General features: G+C 32.4%; 1 protein-coding gene across 16 annotated transcripts in view; it reads left to right on the plus strand.

Moving 5' to 3' along the window:
* LOC136978245 (voltage-dependent calcium channel type A subunit alpha-1-like) overlaps positions 1-15962 on the plus strand; it is a 637477-nt gene that overhangs the window by 568423 nt on the left and 53092 nt on the right. For all 16 annotated transcript variants that reach the window (XM_067273927.1, XM_067273930.1, XM_067273917.1 and 13 more), the window contains 2 exons: positions 1687-1791; positions 11821-11930. In XM_067273927.1, coding sequence (XP_067130028.1) covers positions 1687-1791; positions 11821-11930 — 215 coding nt within the window. The remainder of the gene's footprint in view (positions 1-1686; positions 1792-11820; positions 11931-15962) is intronic.

Genomic DNA, 15962 nt, shown 5'->3' on the forward strand with positions numbered 1-15962 from the left:
TTGTTTAAGTACTGAGATACCACTGATTCATTCATCACTTTTATAAATGATTACTTACCTATGGTGAAAAAATTTAACAATAATTTCCTAAAAATGTGTAAATCAACTTTACTAAATACAAAGATTATTCTATAAAAACAAAATAGTGACAGTCTGAAAGCATAGATGATGACACCTAGTGGATAGGAAGGCTAGGACAATGAAGAAAGGATTATACTATAGTTTTCATTAAAGTAAATCTGACAAAAGGAACAAAACAAATTGAAAATTTCAATATTCTAAAATCCATGGGCAAATTTGAGACAACATGCATGCTTACTTGAATAAAAGAAATATCAAATAACAGAGTTTGCACTTAAAAATTGTGAAATTTTGTGTGGAGGATTTCCCCAATTTTCAAACCATGTTAGAGCAAAACTGTGTTGTAGAAATGCTTTGTTGTATGAGGGAGTTGTTCTTTAGTAGTATTATTTAATAAGTTAAAACAGAAATGAAGTGATATGATAAGAAAAAAATTGTTTGGTAAGCATTAGTATCTTCCATACACAAAATTAGATGATTCCTCCCAGTAATCTGTTTTTTCATTTCTTTTATTTTATAATTACATTTACAGTAAATTCTAATAAAAAAACAGAATTTTAATATTTGAGATGGAACTTTTTAAATTGCACACCAGTGTCATGGTTTCATCAGCTACTCTATAGGTATGTGGTATATTTTAGGGCAAGTTATATGAAGATTTTAATTTTATTATAGCAGTTTTCTGAATTACTTGAAATTTTAGTATATATGAGGTATTTTTCAAATCACATACTATAAAGTATAATTCTCTGAATATGCTACTTCTGTTGAAATTTGTAAGAATCTTTTTTTGAACTGAAGCTTATTACAAGTTTTAAGTTTATACTACAGTTTATTATAAATTTAAAGAGAAATATACAGCAAGTTAATGCTTAACATTGTTTTATTATAATGTTGTTGAGAAAAAATACAAATACATTTGAAATCATTTACAAGTATTGTTGTTGAATTTTCTTTACAAACTGTAAAATTGATTCTATATGAGGTAAGAAATAAATGCTGGAGATTAATTAATATAATTGAATTATATTTGCAGATTATATCTTGTTTATATTATTTAGCCCTAGAGTTAGCAACCTTTTTGTTACTAATAGCACAAAGTTTAAAAACTATCAAGGGTGCATAGTTTAATTTTTGAAAAAATCACAATGTTGTAATAAAATAATTCTTTTGAAATATGTATATTTATACAAAGTAAATATTATACATGCATGTAATAACTGAAAAAATGAAAATTAAACATACATACATAAAATAACACAATATCAAATTAAATAAAATTACAAGTATATATATTTGCACTTGCATGACTTGGTTCTAGAGGGTGCATCTGAAATGCACCATGGGTTAATGCACCCTAATTAAGCCTATGGTAATATTGGTTTTGTTATATGTCATTTCACTTAATATTATCAATAGACCTTGGAAACTGGGACATTAAGTGTAACTGTATTATATTTTGAATCATATTCTTACAAACTTAAAACATCTATAAAAATAAGTTAGACTTATTTAGCTAGTTTAAAAACATTTAAAATTTTATTAATTTTAGAAATATTGAAACATTATGAAAAAATTTAAAGTAATATATTCTGTTCTTTTTAGCGGAAGAAATGGATCAGGCAGATAAAGAATTGAAGGAATCATTAAAGAAACTTTGGCCATTGCAAGGAGAGAAGATAATTAATAAATTAGTGCCAACAAATGAAGGTAATTTCTTTCATTAAACTTTAAAATAAATAAAACCACTCACAACTGGGTAAACTTGATAAAAGCAGCAACCAAAACCAAAGACCAGCAGAAAAAGTAGCAGAGCTAATGTTTTCACTTGTGTTAAATGGGCATCCTCAGGTTAAATGACCTGCACCTGTTAAAACAATGGGGGATTGCCATACAAGTGTCAAGAGGGGAGGGAGTGGGAGAGGATAGAAAGTTTACATTTCATAGAACATTTTCCATGCAAGAACTTACATTGTGAAATTTAATGGAAGTATTTTTTCAGGTGGTGTTGTAAACTTCTAAATATCTAAATACCTGTTCTAAATATCTGACATGTTGTTTCTGGGTGAAGCTATATATAAGGAATGCACATCTATGTTGGGGTCAGAGGCAAAGGTGGTTAGAGTGGTGTTGGCTGATCCTTTCAGGATGGAATTCCAATACTCCTTGAGGCAGGTGTTTAAAGGGGCATGTTGTATTACCTGTATATTTCAAGTGGCAGTTGGTTCTGTGATCTATAACTGGGATAGTGTATATGCCTGGTTGGAGGTGCATGTCTGGACAGTTTTTAGTGTTCTGGAAGAGGGTGAAAATCGAGGAACTTCTTTAGAAAGTTAACCGAAAATTATTGTTCCTGAAAATTTCATTGTTTAGAGCGACTAGTCTTCTGTTGTATGTGATGATCATGTATACTGTGGTCTGGGTGTGAATGTTCGGTGTGATGAAAATGGCAGAAGAAAGATGATGTATTAGGTCTTTGATGGTGTAGGAAGAATAGTCATGTAGTGTACCAGGTGATATTTAAAATAGATTTTATATTTGGCAACTTACTATTATATTATGAAGCTATTTAATAGATAAAATAAAACAAAAAGTAAATAAATAAAATAATATTTTGTACATTATTTATTTATATTTAATATATGAGCATCACTTCTATCACAGATAATTTTTGCAAGAGTATGTTAATGCAGTTGTCATTAAAGGTTAAACTAGGATTTTTTATAAAATTATCAGTGCTTCAATATCTTTGTATGTTATATTATCTATTTTTTGATGGAGGTATTAATTAGGAGTAGAATTTTTAGGTATAAACTAATTGAAATTTCTTTATCATTTGTTTTATTATGTTTTATATTCAGTTTATAGCAATACCATTGTGATATTACCTGACACATATACTGTATAAATAACATCAAAAAAAAAATTAAATTGTAATATTTATAATAAATGATTAAAATGAAATCCCTCTTAATCTGGTATGATGAACTTAAAATGTCAAATTATGGAAATTTCCTGATTGCTGAATCAAAGTTAAAGGACTTGTGTAAACACTATTAGGCCTATTGTAAAAAATTACATAAGAAAACAAAAAATAAATGTTACTGAACACAAAATACTTATATCAATTGACTTTATATTTTTGTTGAGTTTTTCTTCTGTCCTTACAGGTTTTAAACAATTGGATATTGTAAGAATCATAAACATCTGCATATGCAGGTTTAACATAAGAAAAAAAAAGTAAAATGGCAAAGCCATATTTGGGACAAGACTATGCCTCGGAGACTCACTACTAAGCAGAATCACTTTGACGCTCAAGGCAGGTCTCATTCTCATTCTCTAATCTTCTTTGGTATTGCTGGTTTTGAGCACAATCGTTCAAACTTTGCCAGTCTCGGCCACAACCACGAGGCTGTCCACAATGCATTTGCAGTGAAATTAACCTATCCAATTTCAAAATTTCTCTCCATTGTGTGTCGCCCCAGGTTGAATTTCTGTTGATGCCTAACGAAAATTTTCCCATTTTTGAAAAAATTAATCCTGGCCATTGTATTCTCTGAAATTATTTTTTATTTTTATTTTGCACAAACAATATATATTAATAAATGTAAAAAGAAAACAAATTATATTTCGGAAGTTAGTTTTATCATAAAATTAAAACAACTCGCGCCATCTACTTTCAAAAACATTCCAATGCTGAAACGAGATACTGCGAGTCAATTGGTCAAGGTCAGCATGTGGCGACCAGAGATATGTCGGGAATAACACAGGACAGGTAAATGGGTTTTTTCAAAGATTCGTTTGTCAAAATTTGATTTTGCAATGTTTGCATTTCCAACTTTCCAACCAGCAACACATGCACAAATCTTACATTACTGCCTGTTTGTAGAGAGTGTCGCCATTTTGTATTTTATTTTGACTTGGTTCTCGGTTCCCCGAGTACCTACAGGTCTGGTTTTTGTATGCGCACATGATTTGGGCACTTAATAATCTGTGCTGAATTTCAACTCCTGACATGTACTCCTTCATACCTCTAAGCTGGTTACCCAGTCGGCAGTATGATTTTAAACAAGACAGTCTTGTCAAAACTTCCATTTAAGGAAGACCAGGCACATGTATATGTTATGGCCAAAGCCAGAAGTTTGGCCAGTTCCTGAATTGGCTGGCCATTTTGCACTTTGGTGAAGGTCCAATGTACTTGAAATGACCAGTATGTATGATACTTTGGCCAGCCATTTCATGAAGGGGCAAGTAATCCCTGGCCAAAATTCAATGTGCTGATGCAAGACTATCCAGTGGCAAATCTTTTGTTTCCAGTGTGATAGTGTTCTCAAACAACTGTTGTAACAGTTGTTTGAGAACACCATCAGACTGGAAACAAAATCACACTTCCAAACCGTGCGTAACAGCAGGATGTTCGAGCAGTTCTAAAGCGTATGTAGGAGTGTTGATGACAAAGACAACTCTTTCCAGTTACAAAACAATTTTCCCGATTTATTGTATAAATTATGCTTATAATAATAGTATCTTCTCTCTGAGAACAGGATGATGTGAATATCTGGATGACGGTGGAGTGGCTGGGCAGTTGGATGGTTGAACAGTTGGTCAGTTTGAAAACTGGACGGCCCTGGGGTGCAGTCATGTAATAGTTTGTGTCAAGAGATATGTATCGTTTAAACGTTGGAGAAACGGAGAATATTTTCACTACAGAGGATACCACAAAGCATGAAAATCCGGTGAAGATGCTCACCGTGTCCTTCAATTGATTATTTTTATAATCTTTTTTGGGTGCCAGATCAATCATTTTGATTGGTCAATCCTCCTCACTTCCACTTTCTAATTGGTCTTCACTTGTTAACTAGTGTAACAAGATTGGAACGTAGATTGCAGGATGAGTCAACGTCACTTATCCATACAATCCCAATCGAAGATGGTCGATCTTGGGACTTACATCATTTTATTGTTTTAATTTGAGAAGTTCATTTTTCTAAGAATTACTTTTAAATATGCTTTTTTATGGATAAATTTTTATCTTTCTTCTCTTATTGGTTTTACAAAATAAAAAACTTTCCCCTTTTCTCCTTTTTTTTTTTCAAGAAAAAACACAAAATTTATTTATGAATATGGTTCCGGTTCACTTCTGGAGCCTCACACAACTGTATTCCATTCTATACAAGAAACTGCTCATACTGGAATCCGTGGCACTGAAGAAAAGCTACTACAAACTTGCATCTCTCCAATCTGACAGGCAGCCAAGGCTACACTCGATATATTTGCACTACTAAGTGTGCAACAAATAGCTACAAATGTGAAAATAACAAATGATGTGTACTTTGAAATGTCATAAAAGTTCATTTTGTTGTAACAAGTGATGGTAGAGATTGATAATTTACTATGATTGATAAGTGTAACACATAATTGAATTTGATAATTTATAATTAATAATCAATATAATGTATGAAATTACACAAACCCACCAAAATCTGCTCATGACTTTTTCTTCTGACTTTAGCTGATCATCCCATGCCATTCCACAAACAGCCAAATCCCAAATCAAGAAAAGATTGGACATTGGCCAGTCAATTTACAGCGACTTTGGCCATTTCAAGCTTTGGCCGTAACATGTACATAAATGAAAAGATTAAATTAAATTTTATTGGTCAATTATAACTTATGATAACACAAATACATTAATCACATTAATTCACCTTCCTGAGTACAAGACAAGAGGATATGTTCAGCAAGATAACTTTATTAATTGTTGGCACTAGCACATACAAAAAGTTTTAAAAAAATGCATGGATTATCAATACATAGATATTTGCTAAGCATATGTTCTTGGGCTTAACAAAGCCCAGAACACAGTCTTTATAAAGACTTATAATATGAGGTCTGTTCAAAAAATAACCAAATTTTATTTTTTTAATTTTAATCATGTTCTTTGAACCAATTACAGTGTTTAGATAACAAAAATAAACGTTTTCAAACTCCTTCAGAGTCCTTCATCAGGTTTTTTAATGATTCCCTGATGGTTCTTCTTATTGGAATAAAATTTGAACAAGAGTTCGAATATAAGTTTAAAAAAATTAAAGCCAGATCATGCCTGCGAATAGAGTCGCCCTACTGGGACTCAACAAATGGATAAACCGTGTTGTCAATCGACTCTTTCCAGGCCACTGACAACACCATTTCTTCTTTATAATTTATGCACGTAGATGTAAAACTGGATTTAAAAATGTGCACAGCCTCCAACCATCTGAGGTATTCCATGGGAGGGTAGCAAGAATGAGCTTGGCTTGGTTAAAGTTTGCTACAATGTCTGGATCTGTTGCATAAGTAAGTACTGGGCCAAGCTCATCCTTGCTACCCTCCCACAGAACACCTCAGATGGTTGGAGACTGTGCACATTTTTAAATCCAGTTTTACATCTACGTGCATAAATTATAAAGAAGAAATGGTTTTGTCAGTGGCCTGGAAAGAGTCGATTGACAACACGGTTTAGCCATTTGTTGAGTCCCAGTAGGGTGACTCTTTGCGCAGGCACGACATGGCTTTAATTTTTTCAAACTTATATTCAAATTTTATTCCAATATGAAGAACCATCAAGGAATCTAAACAAACAACTTAACACCTAAATGCGAATTCCAGCACATAATGAACAAATAAACTTTAATGTTCAAACGTTCTTGGCCATCTTTCAGAGGACCTCGTCAGGAAAAAATGCACAAAACAGAAAAAACAGTTCTATCTTTTAGCATTTATCTTTATGCAATGTAAAGAAAACAATTTCCTTATCGAACATCCTTTATACGTTAAAGTATCGGGCTAACTTTTACAACACCATATATTATATTATTAATAATTTATTTATAGCTTTATTTAAAAAATAATTTATTTATATGTTGTAATACATAATGATCTTTGTTTTGAACATCGTTTGAATGTTTAAAAAATTGGAACACAGCTATGTTCGAAAGCTAAAACTTTTCAAACGACAGAAATGTTTTTTCTGTTTTGTGCTTTCTTTCCTGATGAGGGCCTCTGAAAGACAGTCGAAAACATTTGAATATTAAAGTTTATTTGTTCATTATGTGCTAGAATTTGTATCATTGAGTATCATTTTGTATCATTTGTATCATTGAATGTATCATTGAGGAATCATTAAAACCTGATGAAAGTCTCGAAAGGAGTTCAAAACATTCATTTTTGTTTGTTTTTTTGTTATCTACACACCGTAATTGGTTCAGAGTACATGATTAACTATATCCTGGTGTGGTGAGTGATTGTTTATTTTTTAATTTTTGTTCTTCAAGTTATGAATTGTTGGTCCTTGTCTCCTTCAAATTACTCCTCTCCCCTATTCACACACTTATCCCAGTGGTGTTTCCACTTTGCAAAACAGTCCTGGTAAGCTTCTTTCAGAATGTCCCTTAATGCTTGTGACAAATTTATTTTAATGTCATCAGTTGTCAAAACAGCATCCTCTCAGCACTGATTTTTAATTTTGGAAATAAAAAAAAATTGCAAGGGGCCAAGTCTGGTGAGTAGAGAGGCTAGGGTAGGACAGTCATTTAATTTTAGGCACAAAACTGACAAATTGACAAAGCTGAGTGAGTAGGAACATTGTGAGAGTGAAGGAACCATGAGTTGTCTCGCCGCCACAAGTTTGGTCTCTTTTTGCAAATTTTTTCATGCAACTGTTTCAAAACATGGTACTGACAGTTGACTGTTTGACCTTGAGGCAAAAATTCAAAGTGCACAACTCCATTGAAATTGAAAAAACAGTGAGCATTACTTTGACATTAGATCAAAGACTGTCATGCTTTTTTGGCCATGGAGATCCCTTGCCAACCCACTGTGATGATTGAACTTTTATCTCAATGTCATAGCCGTAAACTCAACACTTGTCACCCGTTATAATTCTTTGCATGTTTCTTCATCATTGGCTTGTTGAGGGAATTCCAGGCAAAGGTCCATTCTATTTTCCTTCTGCGCTTTGATCATCAAATGAGGAACAAATTTTGATGCAACTCGATGCATGTTTAATTTTTCCTTTAAAATGTCACGCCTTCACTCTATTGAGATCTCTACCTCTTCTGCAAGTTCTTTGACAGTCAGACAATGATTTGCACTCACCAGATCCTTGATTCTCTGAACGTGAGTGTCATCAGTTGAGGTCAAAGATTTTCCTGGTCAAGAGTCATCTTCAACTGGTTGACAACCACTTTTGACTCTAAACCATTCATAACACTGAGTACAACCTAGAGCAGAATCAATTATCCTTAATTTGGGGAAATTTTGCAGACACTTTAAGAAATTTTATCAAAATATTCCCCACAATAATATCAATATTATAGATTCAATTTTAACAATTTAAACACTTGTAACTTCTTATTGAAGAGTTGTTTATTAAATTTTAAATGTATTTTAAAAAGCTATGTTAATAACAATCTTACAATGTACAGATTTTATTAAATTGATGTTGTATGTGAGGCTCAAACAATACTCAAGCTCACATGTTAAAAATTTCATAAATGTGTCAAATCAGGGGATTGAGCTTTGGTTCTAATGCTTGTAAAACTGAAAGAAAAACTAAATAAAAATGGGAAAGAATAAAAATTTTTAGTTGAGAGAGGGGAAAAAAAATAAACTTTAAAAAGGAGATTTAGTGCGGAGATTATGTTTCAGACCTATAAGAATTCGGTCGTAAACAATTAGTAAATACAAGCAGGAGTTTCATAGTTCAATTAATTTCTCAATCGAACAAAAACATGATGTCAAATTTGACCCTGTGTGGCCCAAAATGGTTTGTTATCTACTTGGAGACAAGAAACCGACCAATCAAAAACTGAGAGATCAGGGGAGAATTCTTTAAAAACACCAATCTCAAGGGCAAATGAGGATTTGTCTCTGTCTCACTGTGTTAGCCATAACTGTTGCTTCTGCTCATTGCTTCCTTGGTCACATTGTCTTCCTGATTTGCCTTCAGTGTTCTATGCATACAGACTTTCATCCCTATCCTCACTGTTCCACACTGATCACCCTGGGGCTATTGACTCTCCAACAGACCAGCACCAATTTCTGACAAGTCACTCCATTAGATGTAAGACTCAGAATTAATAAAACGGATGTATTAATAAACGAATGTAACTGCAGGTGTCTGCCTCACTTCCATTCACCCCACATCCAATAAATCCTGACATTTGTTTATCCCTAATTTGGCAACCTCATATGTAATATACTGGGTTTTTGAAAAATTATGCACCATAGGAGCTCCAGATGAAACAAGAATCCTATCCAGCAAAGCATTGATGACATCAGTACTTTGCTGGATGGCATTCTTCATATCATTAGGTGCACCTAGGGTGTATGTGATGACATTAATCTGATAGGTGATCTCATGTACAGTACTTCCCATTTGTAATAGGTTTGCAGATTGTATGGCTGCAATTGTGCTTTCAAAAGTCATTGATGTTGATTTTCAATAATCAGTACATCTCAAGTATCCATTGTTACAGCAATGATGCAAATTACTGTCTGCAATGATAATATTCTGTTACTCCAGACAAGTATTTAAAGTTGGTTTAGCAGAGTGCAAACAGTGTGTGACAGAATGAGATATACAAAAGCTGAGAAAAGCAAAATATTACAACCTTACCTTCAGGAATACAACACAAGGAATAAGTATATCAAACATTGCAAAACTTGTGATGTATGTAGAAACATTGCCAAACAATTGCCTAAATAATTGGGTTATAATTCTGCTAATTTTAATAATTAATACTAAGCAATTTGCTACTATAGGTAGACATTAAGTGCCATCTCTTATCTAAATTAATAATTATAGTTTTAATAATTTATTGAATAACCTTATGCAGTTAATCAAAATTTAAATACATCTGGAAGCGAAGGCTTATTTGGGGTCCAGCTGGTGCAACTGGCAAGTACACCACACGGCAAGTGGAGGCTGTGAGTTCAAGTCCCTTCCTGGGTCAGTTCTTTTCTTCCAGGTGGTTCTAAATTATTTAATAAATTATTAAAATTATAATTATTAATTTAGTTAAGAGATGACACCTAAGGTCTATCTCTAGTAGCAAATTGCTTAGTATTAATTATTAATATTAGCAGAATTATCCAGGATATGCTTTGCGGCATGAAGTAAACCGAATCTGGTTCTTCCCATTCTTACTGAAACGTTTAATAAAATTTTACTACAGAATCAAATTTAAAAATGATAATACTATAATATATTTACACCAACAAAATATTAATCAAAGTAAAAATCAGAAATTTAAGCATCTATGGCATTACAAATTAAGCCAAATCCTAAATAGTTTTGGTGTATCGAAGTCATTATTTAAAGATAACATTAATGATTGGAAATTTGGATATTCACTTTTAATAAACTCCGCAATTTCCCAGGCAATAAACAAGGATCAAAATTCACTATACCAAAGTATTTATCACCCATGGTATATTGATTTATTACAAATTCCGTCTTCACAACCTTATATGTCACAACTAGTTAGTTTAAATGTAAAACGATTAATAATTCAACTCCGTTTAAATAAATATACTCTTTTTATTAATAATATTTATATTGATTTAGCAAGATCTTATTGCCCGTTATGTAATTCTGAAGAATTTTCATTATATCATCTAATTCACAATTGTCAAGAAGTTCATAGCTTGCCTGACTATTATAAAATACCTCAAATATGCAATTATAATTCATTACTCGACTTCCAATTTAATTTAAATAATCTCAGTAAAACGAATCTTTACAAAATATATAATTATTTTGTTAAAATCTCCGAAAAGTACTATTTGAAACATCAAAATTAATGATTGTTATTGTATTCATTGTCTTTGTAATTATAGATGAAACATTATGTATGCAATCATAAAATCGTTGTTTATAGTGTTTATGACTTATCCTTGTATCTTTGTACTTTAGATTTGCTAATTTGTAATCCTTCGAACCACTTGTATTATTCCCCCATAACAGAGAAATTGTTCTCTTTTTGTATTGCTAATTTGTATTGTATATTAGCAGAATTATAGTCTAATTATTTAGGTGATCATTTGGTGATGTTGCTAAACACAAGATATGTGGTGACATGATCCATGTATTCCTTTTCAATCAGTCCTATCCCCAACATACTACAATCTTAAAAAGAATGGTAGCTAAATTTTGACACACAAATTGACTTGGATGATACACCAAGACCTAGGAGGCCCAGTAGTTGTATTGACCATATTCACAGGAACCTAACTACTTCCATTTGCAGTGTGGCTCTGGAGGAAGAATTGGGTCAATCTTTATGTATACGATTCTCAAGAGGTTCTCTTATCTTTACAACTTCCAATATCATAAAGAACTTCTTCCTGAAGACTACAAGACAAGGATAAATTTTGCAGAATTATTTATGGACCCAACCATTTCCAGGTAAAACATTCTTCAAGGATGAAGCATCATTTTTGTTTGCAGTGAGGTAAACTCCACTAATGTGTGTTACTGGGCACAGGAAAATCTGTATTACTTATTAGTGAAATGCACTCAACGTCAGAAGAATGTTAACCAAATAAATATTTGAATGATGAGTTCTTGGGCAGTTTTTTAATATTAGCATAAATTAGATTGAGAACATTTCATATTAAACAGTATTGGTTACCTGAATGTAGCAATGTTTTGTGAATTAGTTAATTGTTTATACATACTCAGTTTTTTTCAAACAGAATTAAGAACAGGAGCTATGACAGTTGGAAAGATCTATGGTGGTTTGCTAATTTTAGAGAATTGGAAAGCAACTAAATTTGGCATTTTACCAGGAGCAAATAGTCTGGCGGTATGTATAAAATTAAACACGTATTGTAAATCAAAATTTTTAATGTTGATAAATAAAATAATACTTTCTGTACAGTTTTCTATTAATTTCATTAAATATTTAATTTCAGTTAATTTGATATATTGTTTTGGTATAAACAAAAATTAACATATGTATAAATTATATATGTATGTTACTTTCTATTTATAAAAGCTTTTACCTATTTTGAAAATTTGCCAAAGCAAATAAGATAAAGTCTGCTTTTGTTGCTTCTGATGAACTTCTGTTAATGTATTATATAATTTTTAATTAACATATATAAATTATTAGATATTGACAAATATTAACAATTTAACTACAAGACAGTTTGTTTTATGTCTGAACATGAACAAAGAATTGAGTCGAAGCACTAGCAAATCAATAATAATGTTTTGGAGCTATCTACAGTGTTGCTGCATGGACATTTTTTAAAAAAGAATTTTTATAAAGTGTCCATTGCTCATGCTTGCAACCTTGTATCTTGAAAATGGAATCATGGACCTTCCAATTTTTATTACATTTTTAATTTCCTCATTTTATGTAAAATTTCTCATTAATTTCTCATTTTATGTAAAATGACAAATTTTAATCAAAATTGACCAATCAAACTTTCAAAAATAAACTCAATTCTATCTTCATAGAAGAGGTTTTACTAATGCTCTGCCTCAATTAAAGAAAATAAGTTCAGAAATTAAAGTTTATTATTATTATATAAGAATCAAGCTGTAGTGTATATTTTTGGAAATAAATTATCAGACATTTTAAGCTCTAATATTTTTAAATATGTTTCTTTAAATGTTTTTAACTCTATACTTTGTCTCAACTGTACTTAATATTTGACAATAATTAATAGATTGAACTCTTTAAAGTATTGTTTGTTGAACTTTAAACATCAACAAATAATACTTTAAATTTAAATATTACATTAAACTGTAAAATTTAAAAATGTTTAAAAAAATAAATGATTTTTATTGTTAATATTTTCTCTTTTATTTATCATAATTTCATTACTCTCTGAGGAATGATTTTAGAGTAGACTATGGCTTAAAGATCAATATTAAAATTGATGTCATATTAGTAATTATGCTACATTTTTAAATATAATTAATCATATTTAAAAAGAAGCATGTTTAATTGAGATAACAGATTTTTATTAAATTTTTATATACTAAATACAATAAAATATAATTAGAAACAATTTCAGATTCTTTAAAATATAATAAAGCTGATGGTTTGTTTTTATTAGTATTCACTTATCACCGAGGATTGTGATAAGTGAAGACCCTACACCAACAATCCTATAGAAAATGAGGAGAATAATAACCCTATCAGGTATGATATTGGTCCTAACTGGGTGTCTTGACCCTCCTCCGGTGTTGCATGTCCCAGGATGTTCTTTGAGCCAAAAACACATAAGGCGTGCAATGCTGGCCATTGCAATCACTTGTAAATAAGAGGTTTCATCCTACCTAATTTTTAGAAAAGGTGCTAGCTAAGTTTCTCTGCCCTATATTACTCCCTTATCCTTAGTTGCTAAATCCACCATCACTTTGGACATTGGTACAGTATGAACCAGCACATACAGCTTCTACAAACTGGATGTAGTATCATTATACACTTCAGTGTCCACTTTTGAAGCAATGCTTGTCAATTCTTCTACTCCTGGATAAGGCTTTAGTGCTCAACAGATACTGGATATATGTGACGTACTGATCTTCATCATGGAGCACAGCTACTTTTGTTTCAATGGGAAAACTTATTTACAGAAACAGGTAGTCCCCATGGGTTCCCTTTTATCTGCTGTTCTAGCAGAACTGATCATGAGAGAAATTGAACACAGAACATTCAATTCCCAGTTTGCCATCCACTACCCACTGTTGTATTTATGTTATGTTGATGATAATCTCATAGCTTGGGACATTTCTAAGGTAAGACATTTCTTACCTTAAAACAACAAGTGTCCCAGTATATACCCCTCTATTATCTTCTCTTAGAAAAAGGAGGTTGATGCAGCAATAACATTCTTGGATTTGTGCATATATAGATTGCCTGAAGAGCTACTATTCTTGGCCCACCAGTGGCCAAGTAGTTCTGTTACCTGAACACTGGGAGTTCAGTCATGGGTTTGTGCCTCACCAGGACAGGCTAGCCACATGGAGTTTTCCAGGTTTTCTCCACATCTGTAATGCCTGAATAGGGGCCAGTTACTCTTAAAAAGACCTCTCAGAAGGCATCCCTCCAGGCAGATTGCCCAAGTGTTGCAATGCCATAACTAAACAAACAAATTTGTAGAAAACCAAGAATAGTTTAATAAAGTGCCTCATATTATCCTGGCAGATGCTTTCCAACCTTTGTGGTACATTGACGCTGCTATTGCTGCCCTCATTAGAAGATTGATCTTATTCTCATCAACATGAGTGCTTGTAAATATTGAGTTAAACACCATCAGTTTTGCAGTATGCACAGCTGGTTTTTCATATGCTGGGTTCACTCATGTGCATAACATGGTCAGGGAATCTCTATTTCCAAGCACAACACTACATAACAAGAGGGAGGTGTCAGTAGTTCAACCATCATTACTGTATCTCCAACCCCTATCCATATATTCTGGCAACATAACTTTCCCTCTAAATGCATTAGGGAATGAACACAAAATACATTGGAGCCACAACATGAATACTTGCTAGCTGCCTAGCTGAGCACCAGGATGACATAAAGGGAAAGTGTACCATGGACTTGCAAAATTTTTCAAAGATTTCATCTTTGGCTTCTGATTTGCTAACTTCAATAGGTGCTTGAGCATTGACCATTGTGATGTTGAATCATCTGTCCCTCATTCTGAGCTTAGATATCCTCAGATGTGCATTCAAATGTTAGGATCAAGTCCCATGCGTGTTTTGCTACAGTTAATCCTATGCCTAATTTCTGTTTTTTGCTCTCTCTCCATATAGGATCATCATGTTCTTTGAAGTGCTTATTTCCCCAGTCCATTATGTTTACTGGATAGCTGTAATGTCCCTCTTATATCTTTGTAGTTCTCCAATTACCTCCTTAAGTGTTTTCACTTGTGAGAATTCAAAGTTTGAGTGTTTTGTTGGGACCTTGAAAACAAAAAGTGACATAACAAATACAACAGCAAAGCTGTATTTGGGACAAGACTATGTCTCGGAGACTCACTACTAAGTGGGATCACTTTGACACTCAATGCGGGTCTCATTCTCCAATCTTCTTTGGTATCACTGGTTTTGAGCATGATCATTCATGCTCAAAACCAGTCATGGCATGGTCATGGCCATGACCATGAGGCCATCCATGATGCATTTTCATTGAAATTAATCTATCCAATTTTGAAATTTCTCTCTGTTGCATGTTGCTGCGGGATGAATTTTTGTCATTCCTAACAAAAATTTCTCATTTTTTAAAAAATAATTTCAGACAATATGATAGCAACAATTATTTGTTTATTTTGCACAAACAATATATATATATATTAATAAATGTAAAAAGAAAACAAATTATATTTCGAAAGTTAGTTTTATTATAAAATTAAAATGACTAGCGCCATCTACTTTCAAAAACATTCCAATGCTGAAATGAGATACTGCGAGTCAATTGGTCAAGGTCAGCATGTGGCGACCAGAGATATGTTGGAAATAACACAGGACAAGTAAATGGGTTTTTTCAAAGATTCGTTTGTCAAAATTCGATTTCACAATATTCGTATTTCCAACTTCCCAACCAGCAACGCATGCACAAATCTCGCACTACTGCCTGTTTGTAGAGAGTGTCGCCATTTTGTATTTTATTTTGACTTGGTTCTCGGTCCCCCGAGTACCTACAGGTCTGGTTTTTTTTATGCGCACTTGATTTGGGCACTTAATAATCTGTGCTAAATTTCAACTCCTGACATGTACTCCTTCATACCTCTAAGCTGGTAACACAGCAGGCAGTACAATTTTATAAACAAGACATAGTCTTGTCAAAAATTTACGTTAACAAAAAAAAAAATAACAG

This window comes from Centruroides vittatus, unplaced genomic scaffold (genome assembly GCF_030686945.1).
Source record: "Centruroides vittatus isolate TY-2023 unplaced genomic scaffold, ASM3068694v2 contig_5, whole genome shotgun sequence".
NCBI classification, from domain to species: domain Eukaryota; kingdom Metazoa; phylum Arthropoda; class Arachnida; order Scorpiones; family Buthidae; genus Centruroides; species Centruroides vittatus.